We start from the raw sequence: 21,751 nt of genomic DNA, 5'->3' as shown, positions 1-21,751 counted from the left end.
CCCCATCCAAGCCTGTTAATTGTTCTTTCCAGTCAGATATTTCAGGTTATGTCTGACTTAGAGTTCTGAGGGTATATTCCAAAAGCTGGGACTCTCCCCCTTTGATGGACACTAGAAGCTTGTCTCTACTGTGCCCAGAACCAGAGATATCAGCCTTCCAGCAGCCGGTTACTGCTCCAGCTCCACACACCTGGTATGTAGTGTTATATACTCGTTGGCAGATTGCTCTGCCTCCTGAACTCTGATCCCCTAGTCCCCAGTACCATTTGGTAGGTGGGATTCTATAGTTTTTAATTCCATTAAAAACTAGTTCAGGGAACTGGAGATATCTGCAGTAAAGCAAGCTGTCCTCCCACCAGAAAATTATGAATAATAAGGCCACTCCACTATACACCCCTCCTCTGCGTATTAAACATCCTCTACCACCCTGGAAGTTATGTATCAGAGCCCCTTCATTCAGCCCAATGCTCCCTTCTCCCACCCCATCTCCCACCATCAGTGCAGTAAAGGGGTAATTAGTGGAAATTACTGATCCAGGCCCTACATGCTGAGCGGTTGATATAATACCCCCTACCACCCGCGGGACATCAAAGCTTCCGCTCATAGCACCCCCCACCCTTACCACTGGAGAATCGGTAGGGGCCCCAATACATTGCTATGCCAAGGGGTCTACACTGCTGTAATATATATATATATATATGCTTACTTTGAACTGACGACGGAGCCCCCGAGCTCCGAAACGTTTTTGATCCCTGCACAAGGAATAAATATTCCTACTGTTTTCACCGTTTATCAGCCTCTGAGTGCCGCTTATTCCTGCAATATATATATACATATATATATATACAGTATATATACATTTGGTCTATTTATAATACTTTAACTGACCTGGCATATACTGGGTCACCTATGTGTCCATCTCTGTGCTTTGCTCCGCCCCTCTCTGGAAACCCCCTTCTGAAAATCCTGCGTTTGCCCCTGCAGCCATTTAACCCCCTCGCCGGCCACATTAAAACACCCCTAGGTCTGTCCAACTGGTGGCGAGAGCTGTGGCATTAAACAGCCAAATACTGTACAGAGCATTTACAAACTGGTTATACAGTATGTGATAAATAAGAGGCAAAACAGAACTACTAACTACACAGGTTTACATATTACTATCAATAAGCACATACTTTCTAATAATAAACATATATCCCGGAGTATATGCCAGAATTTATAGGTGTCTGTACTTACTTGCTTATATTTTTGATATATAACACCAAACTTGAAAGTATTATTGATTTCATGTTCATCATAGGTGACAATCATGTGGGAAGCCTGAAATATATGGAAAGTTCAATGATTTGTGAGCTGTGGATGCAAAGCAGAACATACTGTAATATGTGGGAGATACATAATAATACAACAATGTGTAGCAAACTTTACCTTTGGGTAGAGAACAGGGTTGAATTTGAGTCCAGTGGCATCATCACATAAGGCCTGAAATAGTAATATAAAACAATTATTTGGGGCATTTCCCATTCTAATCTTGATATTCCCTTTTACAGGAAAGGAACTTGAATTCACAGGCTCCATGGCAAATATTGCATTCATTAGCTCTTCCTTAATTTTATCATTGCAAGATATTAAGACACATACTACATTACTACACAACCAATATTGAGGTACACTACATAGACTTCCAGCAACAATATAAAGCCCCAAACATGATCGTTGAAGTATAGATAGCTCAATAAAACAATATGACAATATACATTAGCCGTGAGCCTCATTGTTTGGGGGAATCCCCGCTTTCCTCTGACCGTCACGGGGTTAAACGGCGAGGATCGCTTGTTTTCGGCGATCCCTGGCAGTAGCGCACGCAGGGGGGGTTCAGAGTACCCAGAAACCCCCACAGGAATCTAAGGGCCTTAGACTGAAAGCTGAGGGTCCCCTCTTTCCATGGGTACAAGAATTTTAAAAATCGGCCCTGGGGAACCGGAGATATCTGACAGTGGTCCCCATCCAAGCCTGTTAATTGTTCTTTCCAGTCAGATATTTCAGTTTCTGTCTGACTTAGAGTTTTTCTGAGGGTATATTCCAAAAGCTGTGACTTCCCCCTTTGATGGACACTAGAAGCTTGTCTCTACTGTGCCCAGAACCAGAGATATTGGCCTTCCAGCAGCCGGTTACTAATGAGCATAAAATTCTAAATATTGTATATAATAAACATAGCTCACGTACAATTCAAGTAAAATGATAATAGCTTGCCAGCATATGCACATGTTAACTGGAGGACCACACATACACCAGACCAGAGCCGCACAGCTCCTAGTGCGTTGCCGATGGAGACTCCTGGACGGTCAAGGAAACGTGTTGGGAATAGCTTCAGCAAGTAACGTCATGTCCTTGAAAGTCCAGGAGTGTACATCAGCAACGTGCTAGGAGCTGTGTGTCTCTGGTCTGGTGTACAAGTGGTCTTTCGGTTACTGTGTGCATATGCTGACAAGCTGTTATCATTTTACTTGAATTTTACGTGAGCTATGTTTATTATATAAAATATTTAGAATTTTATGCTCATTGTGCGCCTTTTCTATATCTTTTGCATATACCTATCGAAGCCATGGGATTGTCATATTGGAAAAAGCTGCTCCGTACTACACATGTATTCTGTACATATTTACTACAGTGGGGCAAAAAAGTATTTGTACAGCCACCGACTGTGGACGTTGACCCACTTATAAAGATGAGAGAGGTCTGTAATTTCCATCATAGGTACACTTCAACTGTAAAAACAGGAAATCACATTGTATGATTTTGAAACAATTTATTTATTTGTAAAAAAAATAAGCTCAATACTTTGTAATATAACCTTGGTTGGCAATTACAGAGGTCAAATGTTTCTTGTAGTTCTTGCCAGGTTTTCACACACACTGTAGCAGATATTTTGGCCCAGTCTTCCATGCAGATCTTCTCTAGATCTGCCATGTTTTTGGGCTGTCACCAGGGAACACGAACTTTCAGCTCCCTCCACAGATTTTGTATTGAGTTGAGGTCTGGAGACTGGCTAGGCCACTACAGGACCTTGAAATGCTTTTTACGGGGCTACACCTTAGTTGCCCTGGCGGTGTGTTTGGGGTCACTGTCATGATGGAAGACCAAGCAACGTTCCATCTTCAATGCTCTTACTGAGGGAAGGAGGTTTTTGACCAAAATCTTACAAAAATGGAGCGAGGGGGAATCAGCGTATGCAGGGGGTTCAGTTGAATACTGACAGGTCTAGCTGTGACAGCGAGCAGGCAGCCCTGCTAACCATCACAGCGAGCCCCCGGCAATGAATATACCCCAGTGTGTTCATAATGATAAACTTTATGAATGTGGTCCCAGCTCTCTTGTGGTAATTGACCAGGTCCCCCTGTGTAGTTCTGGGCTGATTACACAATGTTCTCAATACCATTGATACACCACAAGGGGGCAGATGTATTAAGCCTTAACAAGAGATAAATGCAAAGGTGATAGAGAGATAAACATCCAGCCAATCACCTCCTAACTGCCATGTTACAGGCTGTGTTTGAAAAATGTCAGTAAGGAGCTGATTGGCTGGACATTTATCTCTCTTTATCACCCTTGCATGTATCTCTTGTTAAGGCTTAAACCCTTCAGTGGTGTTTTTTTTAAGTAAGCGCTCCCCACTGGGCAAATTTTTTGGGGGGGGATCGCTACCTAAAAAAAACCACCACGCTGTGTTTCGGGTTTTTTTTAGGGGGAGAGCTACCTAAAAAAACTACCACGCGCCGCTGAACACTAAGTCAGACGCTGCCCGGCCCTGCACCCCGGCGCCCTGTCCCTGCATGCGGCAACCCGGCTTGTCATAAGCCGGCGCCACAGGCTGTAATACAACAGGCGGGGGGCGGGGCGCGGCAGAGGAGGGGGAGCCGGGCAGCACTGAAGCCAGCTGAGCACTGCCCGGCGCTAAACACTGGCAATCCTGAGAATTTTCCGGACTTGCCAGTCTGGGCATTAAGGCATAGCCTGAAAAAATCTTGGGATTACCAGTGAAGGGATTAATACATCTGCCTTGATGCTAGGCTTGCCACCAACGTGGCGATCGGTGGTCCCGGCGGGGGTGACCGTGGTCCTGGCGCTTGTAGATTATGTCCATGCACCGCCTCTGTCTACACTTTGGGTAGGCACTGCACTGTAAACGGTGCAAATCCAGGATCCTACTTGGCTTGGATCCATGCTCCAACTGCCAGGTCGAATCCAGGATATTTGGTGTAAAAGGGGTAGTGGCTAACCACTTTCTCTGGCTTTTTTGTTACCTTCCGCTAGATAACGCCTCCATCTACTGTATTTGAATATTTTATTTCCATGCCTTTCTATTAACAGGGTATGCCCATTTTGGAAGATGTTTACACCCCTTCAGCGGGCATGTCTATTGCATTGCCCTGGTGGGTCCTTCATGCCCTAGTCCTGACACTGTGTATATTATTTAATAAGTGAAAATAAAAAATTATGAATGGTAAAAAAAAAATGCTAAATACAGATTGCAATGGTTTAAAGATAAAAAGACAAATTAGGATAGTATTGCAATTTAGAGAATGGTGTCACATTGATGACATCAGTGCTTACCTTTGCAATCTGGGGAATGCTGGGAAGTTTATTAAACCCAGCCAATGGTATTCGCTCATGTAGAGTTTTTGCTTTTGACCTACAGTAAAAATAATTAATGTATTAAAAGAAAATGAAGATACAGCAATATTAACCAAGAAGGTGGCAAAGGCAAATTTGGTTCAACTACAAAATGCAGGGCACACACAGGGTTTCTTCTTGTACCATGAGCGCCATTTACTTCTGTAAGTGTGCAACTGAGTATCTTCTAGTTAGTATATATATATATATATGATCATTTAGTATTGTTGATATTATTTTATATACCTGAGAATAATTCTTAAATATTCTATGCTGTCAGCTTCTTCACACTTAATTGAAAGGATCAGGTTCCCCAGGCTGCTTCCAGTGCAGTAAAAATTTAAATGGTCCTGAAAGAATCAAAGACAATGCTAATAATAATTATAATAATAATGATAATAATAATAATAATAATAATAATAAGAAGAAAACAATTTTTTAAAAAGTTAACACATTTGTTCAGTGGTTTACAGAGTTTAAATTTCTTCCAGCGACGATCCTGGTTGTGCCTAATAAAAAACGTGAGGAGGCTCTGTAAAAACTATATTGTATGATCTTTGGACAAGCAATCTCATTCTTGCCAGACCCAGGGAGCTGTGAATAAAGGTCTGACTGTCATCAGATCCTCTTCCTGCTGTGACCCCACCTCAGTGCTGTAAACTGAGTTGCTGCTTTACAGCATCACTTTACTGCACTGGGGGTCATGCAGCAGGGCAGGTGGACCCAAAAACCGGCAGCCCTCACTGGAGCAAAGGAAATCACTGCTCACTGGGTGCAGGTGAGTATTATTTTTTTGTTTTGTTTTGTTTTGTTTACTTTTTTTTTTACTTTTTGTTTTCCCCAACAGTGATCTGCTTGTGAGTCCATCAGACACAGATAGAAGATCAAACTGGCCAACTCTCAGCACAGTTTTCTTTGCATATGGCCAGAGAATACTGGGCCTTATTTTGGTTCATTCTTTCTGACAAAATCCTTCTTAGATGGACAAAACCATGTGCACTGCAGGGGGGCAGATGTAACATGTGCAGAGAGAATTAGATTTGGGTGAGTAATTTTGTTTCTGTGCAGGGAAAATACTGACTGCTTTATTTTTACACTGCAATATAGATCTCACTTTGAAGTAAAACCCCACCCAAATCTAATTCTCTCTGCACAAGTAACACCTGCCCCACCTGCAGTGCACATGGTTTTGCCCATCTAAGAAGGATTTTGTCAGAAAGAATGAACCAAAATAAGGCCCACTGTGCAGGGGGCAGGATTCGCAGTGAGTTACGTATTTGAAAATAGCTTTATTATCACAGGGCTCTTATCAGTTTTTTTTATTTTGTCTTTTTTTTTTAAAGTAATTTCGACCAGATCGCATTTCCAATTATAAGTATGGGAAATGTGATCTGTTTATTTATACCCCCTTCACATCACACCAGGTTATTGCTGGGTCAAGGTGTGGTGTGAAATCACCAAAGTGAGTAACCCAGGTCGAGCAACCCCAGCAATTCAACCAGAGTTAAAAGAAGGGTTAAACCCTGTCAGATCGGGGTTCAAAGTCCCGCGTCCAACGCGGGTTTACAAAGTAAAAGCCATATGAGAAACTGAGAATTAAAAGGTTTGGAGCAGTTTTTCATGAAAACTGATCCAAAAGTCCTTTAATACATTCAGGTGATACTAAAATAATGTGAAAAGTGTGTGCAAAATCCTTTTCACATTATTTTAGTAATACACAAAGTAATACACAAGTTTAATTAATCTGTCCCTAAATATTTCAGTTTCTTCTAAATGTAACATAAAACCTTCATTCACTTGCCTTTTAGTTACAGGCCCTTGATTTTATTGAGGATTACTGAAGAAAGTCCTCAGTACAGTATGTCCCGTCTTGGATACCCGAGTATAGAGTTGTATAAGGTAAGCACTTTAAATGTTGATTTAACAATTTCTAGGTTGGCATTTTACATTCGGTTGTATCATATTAATGTTAAAGGAATTGTAATAGATAAGCTAAATGCATATAAACCTCACATATATTGATTTAATCACCTGCTATAGTGAAGTGCCACTTTAGTATGTTATAATGTATAAATATTCCACTAAAATACTGTAGGCGAAGCAAAAACAAATTGAGAACTAGAAGGGTTCTCTATAACAGCACTTGACAGGATTTCTGACTCCGTGTGGTCATTCTTGGATCTTTACAGTGGCTTCTAAAATCATTATAGTGATCTTTGTAAATGGATGTGCTGTTGAAGATGACTAATAATAAGGCAAATAAGATAATGAGCCCTTAATAACTAATCTCATTAATTAACTCATAAAGGTGGTGATACTTTTCTTTTTTTCTGCTTTCTAAATTAGCTGTTTGAGGTTGAGGTAGAGCAGTGATTTTGAAACTTTTTACCTTGCGGCACACTAAATAAGATTTTAATATTGCCAAGGCACACCGTGAGATCCCCACAGGGCAATACACATTGGGGCAGATGTATTAAGCCTTAACAAGCGATAAATGCAAGGGTGATAAGGAGAGATAAATGTCCAGCCAATCAGCTCCTAACTGACTTTTTACAAACACAGCCGGTAACATGGCAGTTAGCAGGTGATTGGCTGGACGTTTATCTCTCCTTATCACCCTTGCATTTATCTCTTGTTAAGGCTTTATACATCTGACCCACTGTCCCCCACAGGAAAAAAAAAAAAACTATTGGACCCCATATACAAATCATTGACACTGGTCCCCACAGGTTACAAAAATAAAATACATTGGCCTGTAATATGAAAAGAAGAGACCAGTAAATAACAGTTGAACTGGTGGTGGCTGTAAACCGGTTTGGGCATCTCTAGATCTGGGGACACACTTCAGAACAGCTCAAGGAACACTAGTGTGCCACGGAACAGAGGTTGAAAAACACTGAGGTAGATGTTGAATCACTATGTTCTACATTTCTCTGGGGTATATTTGCCAAGGGGATTTTGTGGAAAATGCTCTCAAACACACATTTGGGGAAATAACGGCAAATATGGCAACTAATGCCTTTACTCTGACTGTAAGCTGCAATTTTCTCAGTCCTTATCGCCAAAGAGAGATGGGCTTGTGGTGTAAAATTCAAAGGGTACCAATATGGATGGAGTATTTAAAAGGTCATTATTGCAAATAAGGTGAAAAATTACCGGAAAATAATTAACTAGGGCATTATTATGGAGCAAAACATTTACTCTGGCTCTGATGTGGGGCATTTTACTGACTAGGGTACAATTACGGGGCTTCTTATTATAACTAACCGCTGCAGACAAGGTGTTTCATAGAAGCATTGGGACAGGGGCCCCTTCAAAATTTGCTATGGGGCCAACAATGTTCTGGCTTTACCACTGCAAATGGACATACCTAAGGAATAAGAGTTCTACTGCAATCATTGTAGAACAGAAAGAACTCAACATTCCTTGTCCGAAAACATTTAAGCAGAAGAACAGCAAGGATCCTAACAGAGGAGGATCCAAAATAGATGCAGAGAGACCACCTACTGTACAATGCTGTGCTAAGCCTTAGATAAAGGCCCTGGTCCCAAGTACTGATCGGGTGGTGGCCTAATCGGGGCAGTTCCCTACAAACACGCGTGTCTCAGTCAGATGGTTAGCCAGGCTGCTGGCGGATCGCCAGCGCTGACGTTCTGGCGATTCGCCAGTAAAGAAGAAGCCTGCTCCATCTGTAGCTACGCTCATCGTTGTGGTGATCTGGCAGCTCGTGCTTGTTTGCCGCACCTAATTTGCACCCACGTCGCAGAACCCCATGCTGCCATATCGCAGCTCAATGCATTTCTATAAACTGCGGAAGTGAATTAGATGCAAACGCATGGCGACGAAATCTGCACAATTGCACGTGGCAAATAGCATGGCAACGATGAGCATGGCTAGATCTGTACTTGTTCGATATTGACTTTTACCGCAAGTCATTGCTTTCTTGTTTTTGCTCATGTCTGTATTCTGTTAGAAACTGCGGAACCTTTGTGTTGCCACATAAATAAATGATAACAATAATAATAAATCAATATACCTTTCCCAAAAAATGTTTTCTGTAGGCCCGAGCTGAGCTTTTATATTCTAGTTTATAGCCGTACGTGCTGGGACTCATCGGCTCTTCCTCCTCATCACAAATACTGCTGTCTGAAGATGTTGGGGTGCTTAAGTTTTCTGGATCTTCTATCCAATAACCGCCAAACTGAGGTAGGATAATCAGTGGATAATTGGTCTCCTTCTCCAAAATCTACAACATGAAAGGACAGTTAGGTCAAATTACCAGCGAGACAAAGGCCGAGCAACCATTTAATAGTGCCAATCACTTAGCCAGTACAGGGAAGCTGCATGGTAGAGCTGGAAACATGTTTTTAGTAAGTGGAGAAATGAATACAGACAGCAAAGATAGTTGGTTAAAAACAGTTTAAGCAGTATGTACCCATTTTAAAAAGTTATATTACTTACATGCCTATGCATAGGTCTTACTTTATCAATGTTTTTGCTGCTTTAGGTCTTAAATGAATATGGAATTTATTATAGGCGGTTTCCCTAAATACAAATCGCAGTTTGGCTTTTGCGCTCGTTAGCTAAGCTATAATTAGTATTCTAGCTACGAAGAAAGCTCAGGTCCTCACTGTTTGTCTTTTCTCTTTTATTATTATTTCTTTCTAACATGTATTTTATATTAATGACATGCACCCATTAAGGAGAACCACAGAGCTATAAAACAACAAGCAGAAACATTGCATAATCTATTTAATCTGTTTTAATATTTCAAATAAGATGTTCAGGGTTTTATAATACAGGATGAGTATACTTTATCCAGATACCTGTTATCCAAATTATTCCGAAAACCATAGTTTCTGGAATGTACTTACTAAAAGCACTACTGGGACATCTGTAACCGACACTACTAGGGCCATGATATGTAACTGGCACTAAGGGCCAGATGCACTAAGCTTCAAAAGTGATACAATGGAGAGTAATAAACAGCCAGCCAATCAGCTCCTTCCTTCCATGTAACAGACTGTGTTTTGTCAGGCAGGAGCTGATTGGTTGGTTGTTTTAAGGGTTGTTTATTTTATCATTTTTGAAGCTTAGTGCATCTGGCCCTGTATATGTGCAATAAAATCATTGCTTAGAATTCAAATTCAGTGCCTGAGATTGTACACAACCCTTGTTTCATGCACAAATAAAATATATGTGTGTGTATTTCATGTGTTTGACGATGTGTTTATACAACATAAATGCATTTTGTGTTCACACATGGGTCAGTCCTCAAAATACTTCATTGAAATATAAAAATATTCTTAAATCCAGAATAAAATAAAAATGGACAAGAAAAAGCAGCGCTGATTTTAGCCGATCAATCAGTAATTATTTATTAACAGTTATACATATTAAAAGACAATACACTAAAAAAACAGAAAATGAATAAAATTAAGTTAGTATGGACCCAATTCTATAGTCACCAAATTAAAGGGTATTTTGTCCTGCTCTGATCCTGGTGGATCCAGAATAATCCATTATCCAAAATGCTTCTGGTCCCGAGCATTTTTGATAAGGTATACTCAACCTGTAATAATTTTCCTTACAAAGGAGCCACTGTTTCTAGTGCATATATAATAACCATTTAAATACTTTAATATAGAACACAAAGACATAGTACTGCTATTGCACTGCTCAATTATATAACACAAAGACATAGGGCCTTATTCTAGTTCACTCTTTCTGACAAAATCCTTCTTAGATGGACAAAACCATGTGCACTGCAGGGGGGCAGATGTAAAATGTGCAGAGAATTAGATTTGGGTGAGTTATTTTGTTTCTGTGCAGGGTAAATACTGGCTGCTTTATTTTTACACTGCAATATAGATCTCACTTTGAAGTAAAACCCCACCCAAAAGTAATTGTCTCTGCACAAGTAACATCTACCTCACCTGCAGTGCACATGGTTTTGTCCATCTAAGAAGGATTTTGTCAGAAAGAGTGAACTAGAATAAGGCCCATAGGACTGCTATTGCAATATTCCCTATAGAACAGAGACAAAGTACTGCTATTGTACTGCTCCCTATGGAACACAAAGGCATAGTACTGCTATTGCACTGCTCCCTATAGAACAGAGGCATAGTACTGCTATTGCAATATTCCCTATAGAACAGAGGCATAGTACTGCTATTACAATATTCCCTATAGAACAGAGGCATAGTGCTGCTATTGCACTGCTCCCTATAGAACAGAGGCATAGTACTGCTATTACAATATTCCCTATAGAACAGAGGCATAGTGCTGCTATTGCACTGCTCCCTATAGAACAGAGGCATAGTACTGCTATTGCATTATTCCATATAGAACAGAGACGCAGTACTGCTATTGCACTGCTCTCTATGGAACACAAAGGCATAGTACTGCTATTGCACTGCTCCCTATGGAACAGAGGCATAGTACTGCTATTGCACTGCTCCCTATAGAACAGAGGCATAGTACTGCTATTGCACTGCTCCCTATGGAACAGAGGCATAGTACTGCTATTGCACTGCTCCCTATAGAACAGAGCCATAGTACTGCTATTGCACTGCTCCCTATAGAACAGAGGCATAGTACTGCTATTGCACTGCTCCCTATAGAACAGAGGCATAGTACTGCTATTGCACTGCTCCCTATAGAACAGAGACATAGTACTGCTATTGCACTGCTCCCTATAGAACAGAGGCATAGTACTGCTATTGCACTGCTCCCTATAGAACAGAGACATAGTACTGCTATTGCACTGCTCCCTATAGAACAGAGACATAGTACTGCTATTGCACTGCTCCCTATAGAACAGAGGCATAGTACTGCTATTGCACTGCTCCCTATAGAACAGAGACATAGTACTGCTATTGCACTGCTCCCTATAGAACAGAGGCATAGTACTGCTATTGCACTGCTCCCTATAGAACAGAGGCATAGTACTGCTATTGCACTGCTCCCTATAGAACAGAGACATAGTACTGCTATTGCACTGCTCCCTATAGAACAGAGGCATAGTACTGCTATTGCACTGCTCCCTATAGAACAGAGGCATAGTACTGCTATTGCACTGCTCCCTATAGAACAGAGGCATAGTACTGCTATTGCACTGCTCCCTATAGAACAGAGGCATAGTACTGCTATTGCACTGCTCCCTATAGAACAGAGGCATAGTACTGCTATTGCACTGCTCCCTATAGAACAGAGGCATAGTACTGCTATTGCACTGCTCCCTATAGAAAATTGCACAAACACAGAATAAGCGTCCAACAAAAATCAGTTAGATATCAAGTTGATGCCACTAATTACAGCTAAATACAGAGTATATACCCAAATGATATATAACTTAATGGAGGTCTAGGATGAGGTAGGGGTGAGCGTACCCTTGAAAGCCAGTGAGGCCTTAATGTTCAACCAATGGAACCAGGTATGTCCAATATATATCCTAGTTGCCATCTGCAGAAGTCAATATGTCATCCATCTCCATAAAGAAGTCTATTTTACCAAACTAGTCACACCATGTTTTCTAAGCGCATGCACACTTGGTTTGAAATCAGGAGGTGCGGCCTTTTTAACAGAAGTGTCTGACTCAGACACAGCCCCATATACCTACTGTACATAAAACACAACACAATTGGACAATATCTCTAATGTACACATCCATTACCAGCGATATACCCCAAATTAAATTGCTTTTATTTTGTTCTATTTTCTCTATAATTAGGATTTTAATCATTTCAATCTTAAAGGTTTACCTCATCAATGCTGGGATATGGTATGTAATCCTCCTGTAAGAAGAAAAAGATATTGAGTCAAATGTAATGTAATACATTTCCACAGTGATAGTTTAAGAGTTTACGAGCTATTGTTGGCAAAACACAGCAATAAATAGCAGAAAAAAAAGATTTTTTTCCCCCTTGTATTTCCATTAAACCAAAAAAAAAAAGAAAAGAATGTGAACAGAACGGTCACAGCAGATTCTAAAAAAAACACAGCGAAATACTTAATGCCTAAATCAATACATATTTGAATGCTAATAAGGTAACTTTTATGCTAATTGTTTATTTTTACTTGTAAATTGCCTATAATTATTTGGTGAAGGATTATTGAAACAAAAGGCTCCTTGCTGAATGTAAATGACAGTAAATTCAGGTGGGGTTTTTTTTAAGTTCTTATAAGCCATATTGGTAAAAGCCAAATATTTTTAGATAATCAATCATTTTATTTTTCTAATTTTTTGCTGCTAATGTACAAGTAGGTAGGGTTGGACTAGCCCACAGGGGCACTGGGGAACACCACTGCTTTGGAAGGGCTGGGAGCCCACCTCCTCCTCTAGGGATCAGGTTCCAGACTGTGAACCTGAACTATATTGCATATGTTACCCTATCCTGCACAGGACTATGATGCATTTTCTGCTTCACATTGGTATTATTAATATGGTACATTATCATACATGGACTAACAATATTTACTATATGTACATGCAGCTAGCCACACCCCCTCTGGAGATCAGCTACACCCATAAGCAAGGGCCCCTATCACTGCATTCCATTGGCTGGCCCTTCATGCCCAAGTCCGACACTGCAAGCAGGCATAATAAGGAATTAGCAGATCTTTTCCTAAACCCACAGTTGTACCTAAAATTTTGAATCACTGGACCCCTAGGTCAAAAGAATATATAAGTGGATTGTGTTTATAGGTCATCCTTAGGTTCAGTTATGTGGTAAGGGACACTATGATTGGCAGCCACCAGCAGCAGCTTAGTCAAAATCGCGATTTCGCTGCTCGAGATAAGCCGGCTGCCGCCTCCGCATGTGCAGCCAAATAGACATTGCAGTGTCTAGTCAAAATATTCTTGCCTGCAGTGTCTATTTTGCTGGCAACGCTGCAGGGCCACGCATCGTTATCGCCTGCTGTGTACACACAGGGCGATTCAGGCAAATGCTCTAAACGATTTTGACGATGTAGTCAAAGTCGCTTAGAAGAATCATCCCGTGTGTACACCCTTAAGATAATCTTGAGATCTCTCTCTAGCAGCCTGGACTTTGCAATAAAGCCAGAAGTCCCTAAAAGCCTCTTATGCAAATAGCAGCGATAAGAGCATATAGTCAGTGTTGGCCTTAAATAGGCTCTTTATTGCTATTCTGAATGATTTCTGCACCATTAAACTTTTTTTAGTTGATGTTCATTTAAAACCATCAATTTTAAGATAACTTTCCTTGCACAACTAGGGCCATTTGTTTCAGGTGTACAGTACACTGATGATATCTATATCACTGGTGTGGTATGGTGGTCCGACAATCGGGATCCCGGCAGTCAGTATCCCGACATCAGAATCCCGTCTGCTGGTGCTTCAACAGGGGTTCCACTGCGGGCTCAGTGGCTCACTCGCCACAGGTTCTATTCTCCCTCTATGGACCCCCACAAGGGAAAATAGCCCCTGTCAGTCTGGATCCCAACTGTCGGGCATCTAAACAGTCGGGATTGTGATGTCGCAGTACTGACCGTCGGAATCACGACTGTCGGGCAGTCACCCGGCACCCATATATCACCTGGCAGGGTAACTACAACAGCACAAAAGTGGAATCTATGGGAAACGTTGTATGGAGCGATGCTTGAGCTTGGCTCCTTTTACAAAGTGCCCACTGGTCAGTGCTCTTATCAGATGCTGGAAAATGTATACTTTAATTTTCAGACAAGAGTGATTAAATAACGGTCACATGGTTTGACATTTGATTACAGATAATAGTCTGGTGGGAAGTAGCCAGAGATGGTTGTATGTTATGTCTACTACTCTCATTGGTGCCGTAGCCGACTACCGACTTCTCTCGAGAATTCACCTGTACTTGACTCCCGGCAAAGCTTCCGGGCAGGTAGGCGGGCCACTAAGAATGGCTACAGGGGCCGCATACGGCCCCAGGGCATGAGGTTCCCCACCCCTGATATATATACATAAATACATATATACAATCTACTGGGGGGCTGCGGCACTAGGGTCTAATGTAATAACGACAACCAAAGCCTGGTCTCTAGTTAACGTTTCAGCCCTTTACTGGGCTTTTATCAAAACAGCTCAATAAAGGGCAGACACATTAACTAAAGACCAGGCTTTGGTTGTCATTATTGCATAAGACCCTAGTGCCGCAGTCCCCTAGAGGATTGTCTATTCAGGCCAGGCTGCCAAACCAGGCTTCACTTAGGGCACAGGGCTGTAATCGTTCAGCAGTTGAATGCCGCCATCCACCACAAGTATACATATATATATATGTATATATATATATATATATATATATACTGTATATATACATATATATATATATAATATTTATAAAGATAGATATGAGATCTAAATCATAAACAGATTACTACCAATACAAGGATATAATATGATGTACATTTTATACAATTAATTTTTCATTAGACTGTTCCTTAAAACACTGCAGTAAAATATTATTTTCTTTCTCTAAGCATGGTAAACAGCATATGGAGCAGAAGATAAGACAGAATGTAAGTGCATGATGGGTAATACGTTAAACAAAGCACATTTGTGAGCTCTCTCAAAAATGTGTTCATCCATCTTAGAAAGTAACCCAGCCCGGGCTCTGCTGAGACTCGGAGAGATGTGACTCTTTTTCATCTCTTTACCCTACAGCAGTGATGAGAATAGTAGGACAAAGCCATTTCCATTGTGCATAATAAAGCATACAGTATACTACTATGAACGCACACAGCACATTGTAAAAACAAACCTGAGGTTTTATTGAGCCAGATGGTGAAAGAAAACAAAAAAAGCTCAATAAACTCGATTTTATTAGTACATGCTGAAAGAAAATATTATTTATTATTATGTGGGTGTTGTTGTTTTGGTACTCGTATAGTTTCACGGCGCCAGCATGGCGCTGTGCTACTTCCGGGTGTGGGCTCACCACGAAATATGTCCAAAAAAGTAACTTAACTCCATGCCAACATGGATAGTTCATACCTCCACTATCCATGTTGGCATGGAGTTGATTTTAAATAGCGTGGCGAGCGTAGAGAGCCATCGAGCCCGCAGCGTGGGCGAGCGAAGCGAGCCCCGCAAGGGGACTCAGACGCACGGCGCCATGCTGGCGCCGTGAAACTACACAAGTACCGTTGTTTTTTATCTGTGCTATGGTGGTAGTAACGTAAGAGGGGATACGGCATATGAAATAAGTCAAATCTAGTGTACCCTCTCGTCAGCGAACCGAAGAAGGCATGTTTATGGGTTTTTAAATGTTCCATATATTCAGAAATAATCATTTTAAAAGTCTTCTAACTAAACGCTTCTTACATGCCCAGTCTGTCTGTCAGAGCACCACTCTCTGCCTGGGAAGTCACCATCCAGTTTGAGCATTGACCGCTGCTAAGCCAAAGCAAGGTGTGAATTCAAGCAGAACACCAAGCTTATGTTAAACAAGCCTTTGTCCCCTATTGGTCCTTCTCCAAGATCTTCAGGGAGTCTCTTGAAAGAAATGGGTAGAGATTGGGTCCAAAACTGGCCTTAAAGTTAATTCACTCCAGTACATCGAATACTTTAGATAGATAGATAGATAGATAGGAGAGAGAGAGAGAAAGAGAGAAGGAGACAGTTCTGGCCCCAGATTATGGCTACTGATGGACTAGACTTGAATAAGTGTTTGGAGAAGAAGAAGGAATAATGCCGCACCAATTTCAACAACCAAGGAAAACCTGTTGATTTTGCTCCAGTGTATGCTTAAAAGGTGATGTATGGTCTGGACCAACCTGGGCTGGGCTGTATTGGCCTAGTTTGCAATAAGGCAGAATGAGATCTGAGGCTCCATAGAACTGTACCTGGTCTATGGAGCCAGCACCCCAAGGGATGTCTCTCTAAAGGGGCCCATACACAGGTCTTATTTGGGGCGATTTCACCCAATTTTAAGGGCCGATTTATCAGATTAAATCGTCCCAAATCTGAAGTGTTTGACATCAGATCGGATCCAATGCACCATAGTCAATTCAATAAGGCTGCAACTCAGTCTGGTAGAGTGCCATGAGCATAGCGTCACACACATGCATCTTTCCTCAGCAGGGCCTGAGGAATCTGATGCCCGGTAAAGGCAGTAATTTGGTGCCCCCCCCCCCCCCCAAAAAAAAAAACTACTGAAATATATGTGTACTGAGGAGAAGATTACACTGTAGTCTTAAAAATTGCATATTCTGAGTAGAATTTTTCTTAATTTCCACAGAATGGGGGGCCATTTCAGTGACTACATACTGTATAGTCACTGAAATGGTCTCCATTCTGTGGAAATGAAGATATTTATGATTTATATAAATGGATGTGGTAGCAGGTGCCATGGCATGCACCTTGCTAGTCTTTAGCCTTTCCGCCTTGAGTACAGACTAGTGGGTACTGGGTTCATTGCGACAGCCAGCATATGTGACAGAGCACTGTATGGCTTGTGTGCTCCCTACCACGCGGTGGCTCCCGTCTCTCCCTTTGTGTGCAGGATCTATGCCTCCTCTTCCCCCTCTGGATGGGGAAGGGACACGGACCTCGTCATTAAGCAGTGGCACAGGAGTCTGCAACAAGGAGGAGCTAGGGACTTAGAGTTGGGTTGCAAGCCTTTGGTGGCTGTAAGTTCACAAATTAATTTTAATGCCTCTCCCCCTTACCCAGCGCCTGGTCATCTAACCGCCTAGCTCCCCCCTAGTTACAGCAATGTCCTCAGTCACCAATACTCAAGGATAAATAGCTAGTACTATGACCAAAATACATATGCAAGAGCGGTAATCTGGATGCTGGCAATGACCAGCACCCTGACTGCCCCAGTTAGTAAACTTACCCTCTCCCCCTGCCCCCTAACCCTCCCTACCTGATTCCCCCCTCACCGCAGTCTAACCTTTAAGGGGCTAAGGGGGGATATGCTCAACATGTACAAATATATCAGGGGCCAATATAAGGCACTGTCAAACACCCTTTTTTCTACTAGAAAGGAATCTAGGACGCGAGGGCATGAGTACAGATTAGAAGAAAAAAGATTTTGTTCCCTTAGAAGAAAAAACGTCTTTACGGTCAGAGCAGTCAAACTTTGGAACTCTCTTCCTGGGGAAGTGGTGTCGGCAGAGACAATAAATAAGTTCAAATTAAGGTGGGATAAACATTTATTGGTTAAAAACATCCATGAGTACAAATAGTAATCATAATCTGTCTTTAAAAATTTCACAACATACTATACAACAAGGGATAAGCTATTAGGTTGAACTAGATGGACGCAAGTCTTTATTCAGCCTGACCTACTATGTAACTATGTAACCCTAACCCAACCTGTTAATGCCTAATCCTACCCCCCAGCGTAACCCTAACCTTCCCTTCGTAGATGGCCAGTACTACTCAACTACCGATATAGGAGAACAAACTGGAAGCAAATAAATGTGATAGATAATCATACAATATGGAACAACTTGAATTGGAAAGAGGTGGTGTCTCTAATGGGCCTTACACACAGGGAGATTTCTGCTTACTATAATTTCTAAGTGATTTGGTTAAATCGCTTAGAAATTAAGCACAAGCCACTCCATAGCAATGGCGATGTGTGGCCCCTTGCATTCCTATCGCCGGACTAGATCATTCAACCATGCAGTATAAATCTTGTCAGATCGCTTACTGCAAATCGCCCATGTTTTAAAGGAGCGAGCTGAACAATCAACCCATTATTTACATAATTATTGTTATTTCTTTTTCTTTTCTGCTTAACACAAATCTCCTATACTGAATCACTCAGCACAAATCTCTTTGCAAATCTCTCATTGTGTATGAGAGATCTAGACTGAGGGAAATCTCCCACACTAAATTGCTCAGAACACATCTCTTGCTCAAATCTCCTTGTGTGTACTGTACGCCCTATAACACAGAAGTAAGGAAAAATGTATTCTACAGAGTCAGATTGCTTCTAAAATGCCATTTCATATGTTGACCCCAAACATGCATTTCCCTATGTTCCTGCAATATTCATCATGTACAGAAGTAACTTGACTTTGTAACTTATGTGGGGTCAGATAGGGGTTACTGAAATGTGAACTATAGACAAGCTTGTTAGACATAAGTGAACTATAAAGATGATTGAAGCTGTAGCAGTGAGAGTTTCCTAGGATACTTCTGCTTCAACCTATTCTGTACACTTTCTAACAAAGTGGATATTTAGGGGCATAATCCTGACATGATCATTAAAAAGCACCAAAAATGAACATTCCTTATCATTGCACATTGCTGTGATAACAAATGTTTGTTTTTATGGGTTACATGGGGGTATTTTCACACTCCCCACAGAATTTACAGGGACTGCATTTGCAAAAAGAGGGACTGCAGCATATTTTGGTGTTATGTATTCCTCCCATGCCTGTGGAAGCCCCAGGAATGCAGTTTTTATAAATCCTGTTTCTGCTACATCAATGCCATACTAAACAGCACAGTGCATTACAAATCTCTATCTCACGCTCACTCTATCTCTCTCTCTCACACACTCACTCACTCTCTCTCACACGCTCACTCTCTCTCACACGCTCACTCTCTCTCTCTTTCACGACATGCAATCTCAAATAGAAAAAACTCCGTAGTGGCTGGCCACACCCCCTATGAAGATTGGCCACGCCCCTATTCTTGGGGATACGGTCAATAGGTCAATCCTATAAGAATCGACATGCATTGAGTCGACCACTGACAGTCGACAAGGCTTAGATGGACACCTGAAATAGGCCAACATGGCTAAGGTCGGAAGGTCGACACAAGTATTAGGTTGACAGTGGGAAGGTCGACAGCCAAAATGTCGTCATGCTTTTTTCAACAATTTTTAGAGCCGATATGTGCCGACTGGTGGCATTTCATGCCCTACCCTCCACTATGGTGTGATAGGAGAATAAAATAGTGTGCGAGGCACTGAGCCCGAAGCGTGGCGAGCGCAACGAGGGACTGCTCTAACCTTAGACTATATCTACATGAAAAACTCACATACTGTATATACACACACACACATATATATATATATATATATATATATATATATATATATATATGGGAAGCAGAGACGGGCGGCACTCAGGTGGTGGTGAAAAAAAACAAGAAGGGTTTATTTGTGCATACAGGCAACGTTTCGGGGCTGCGCCCCTTTCTCAAGCCAAAATACTTTTTTTTTTTGCCCTGAAACGTTGCCTGTATGCACAAATAAACCCTTTTTGTTTTTTTTCACCACCACCTGAGTGCCGCCCGTCTCTGCTTCCCACATAACAGGGCATGAGGTATCCTGCTCATAGGATAGCACCAGGGCAGCTTCACGCATCAGCATAAGTGAGTGCCGGATACAATTGTTATATACATATATATATATATATATATATATATATATATATATATATCATACTTGCCTACCCTCCCGGAATGGCTGGGAGGGTCCCGCAAATGGGTAAGTCTCCCGCATTTTGACCAATGGCGATTTTCGTGGGTCCGCGTAAGGGGGCAGGGCTAAAATGACGCAAATCGCGTAATTTTGCGCCATTTTAGCCCCTCCCCTTCCATAGACGCGCAAATTAATGCGGCTGCTTATCATGGGGGCGCGGGCTAGGTGGCGTCAGTCTTGCCCCGCCCCCAAAACTTCACCTCATCCCGCCCCCCATTCACTCCTCTCCGGGCTTCTCCCAGGGAGGAGTTTTTAAAAGTCGTCAGGTATGATATATATATATATGTATATATATATAATCATTATACTGCTGACAGGCATAAAAGCAGCACAGATTAAGGCGAATGCAGAGCAGTGACTTTCCCCCCGGAGGAGTCTGTATGAAGTCGCTGTATTTATGATTAGTCTGTAAAGTGCAGCTCGGATAGTTTCCTTCCTATTAACACTGATATTTTGAATATTGAGAGATTCATTTGAATTCCTTAAATAGAAATGCAGACTTGCCATGACCAGATCTCTGTAATGATCTGATGCGGTGTCTTTATTGTTAGTGCACTTTGGGAAGTGTGATGAACTGAAATGTAACTGCCTGGCATCCTGGATATAATGAAGATAAGGATTTATTGCCTTTACGCTGCTTCTGCTCATTAATGTCTCTGAGAAAGGATCACTGTCTGCCTGCTTTGTTACTACCCTGAGGATACTATAAAAACAACATTCACCGTTCCCAATTCAGAAGATCAGACATATTGCCAAGGGGGGTGGACATTCTGAAATGGTGCTACCAAGCTCTCAATACCAAACTTTGGTTTTGCAAACATTTTAATATGTTTATGCCCCTAGAATAAGTAGTGCTAATATGTCTCGATGGATGATTTCTTTTGCCAAAGGTCGTACTGGGTCTTAGCAAATGTCTCAGTATTTGAAAATAGTAAATTGGAAAGATCACAATGGGAAATATTCCAATATGCAGGGTCACCAACTGACAATGGAATAGTTACTGCAAACAAAAGATTCTAAGAACAAATATAACAATGGTATATACAGGTATGGCCAGGACTGAGCTTAGGCACAATAGGCAGCTGCACTGGGCATATGGGGGACTGTATGACAAAGACCCATCAGAGATTATTTGCCTTAAGGGGTGTACACACGGGCTCAGGATGGGCCATTTTGACTAAGCGATATGGCTTAGTCAAAATCAAGATGTGTAGTTAAGCCATCGGGGATAGACGGCTGCCATCCCCAGCTGCTAGACCGTGTGTACAGCCAAATGCACTGTCTATTTGGCCAGGCGATCGCGCCGCTGCACAGCGCCCACTGTGTATGCTGGGCGATGCTGGCTAACCTTCCAGGTGACTATCTGGTCAAAATTACCTGGCCAAATTGCCCCTTTACTGTATGTACCTTTATGTTTTTACCCATGTCTTTCAACCTCTGTTCAAGTAGATATTTCATCCCTGGATGTCCAGGATTCTTTATTGCTTTAATAGCTATATTTGCACAAACTATAGATGAGACATATAAATATCCTTACATGCATGCCAGTGGCGGAAGTTGTGAGTGGTTGGCCCAGGTGCAAAAATATAATTTGCCCCCCCCCCCCCCCCCCCCCCTCCACCACAATCCTAGTT

At 41.7% G+C, this 21,751-nt stretch overlaps 1 protein-coding gene across 7 annotated transcripts in view; it reads right to left on the bottom strand.

Moving 5' to 3' along the window:
- Positions 1–21,751, bottom strand: part of RAP1GAP2 (RAP1 GTPase activating protein 2) — a 701,910-nt gene that overhangs the window by 69,542 nt on the left and 610,617 nt on the right. For all 7 annotated transcript variants that reach the window (XM_083172239.1, XM_083172240.1, XM_083172238.1 and 4 more), the window contains 6 exons: positions 12,438–12,470; positions 8,711–8,920; positions 4,921–5,024; positions 4,615–4,693; positions 1,429–1,482; positions 1,237–1,320 (listed from right to left, as the gene is read on the bottom strand). In XM_083172239.1, the coding sequence (XP_083028365.1) occupies positions 1,237–1,320; positions 1,429–1,482; positions 4,615–4,693; positions 4,921–5,024; positions 8,711–8,920; positions 12,438–12,470 (564 nt within the window). The remainder of the gene's footprint in view (positions 1–1,236; positions 1,321–1,428; positions 1,483–4,614; positions 4,694–4,920; positions 5,025–8,710; positions 8,921–12,437; positions 12,471–21,751) is intronic.

The sequence above is a fragment of the Crinia signifera genome, chromosome 2 (genome assembly GCF_055691185.1).
Source record: "Crinia signifera chromosome 2, ASM5569118v1, whole genome shotgun sequence".
Lineage (NCBI taxonomy): Eukaryota > Metazoa > Chordata > Amphibia > Anura > Myobatrachidae > Crinia > Crinia signifera.
Note: the sequence above shows the minus strand (reverse complement) of the source record. Positions and strands in the feature narration are given on the sequence as shown.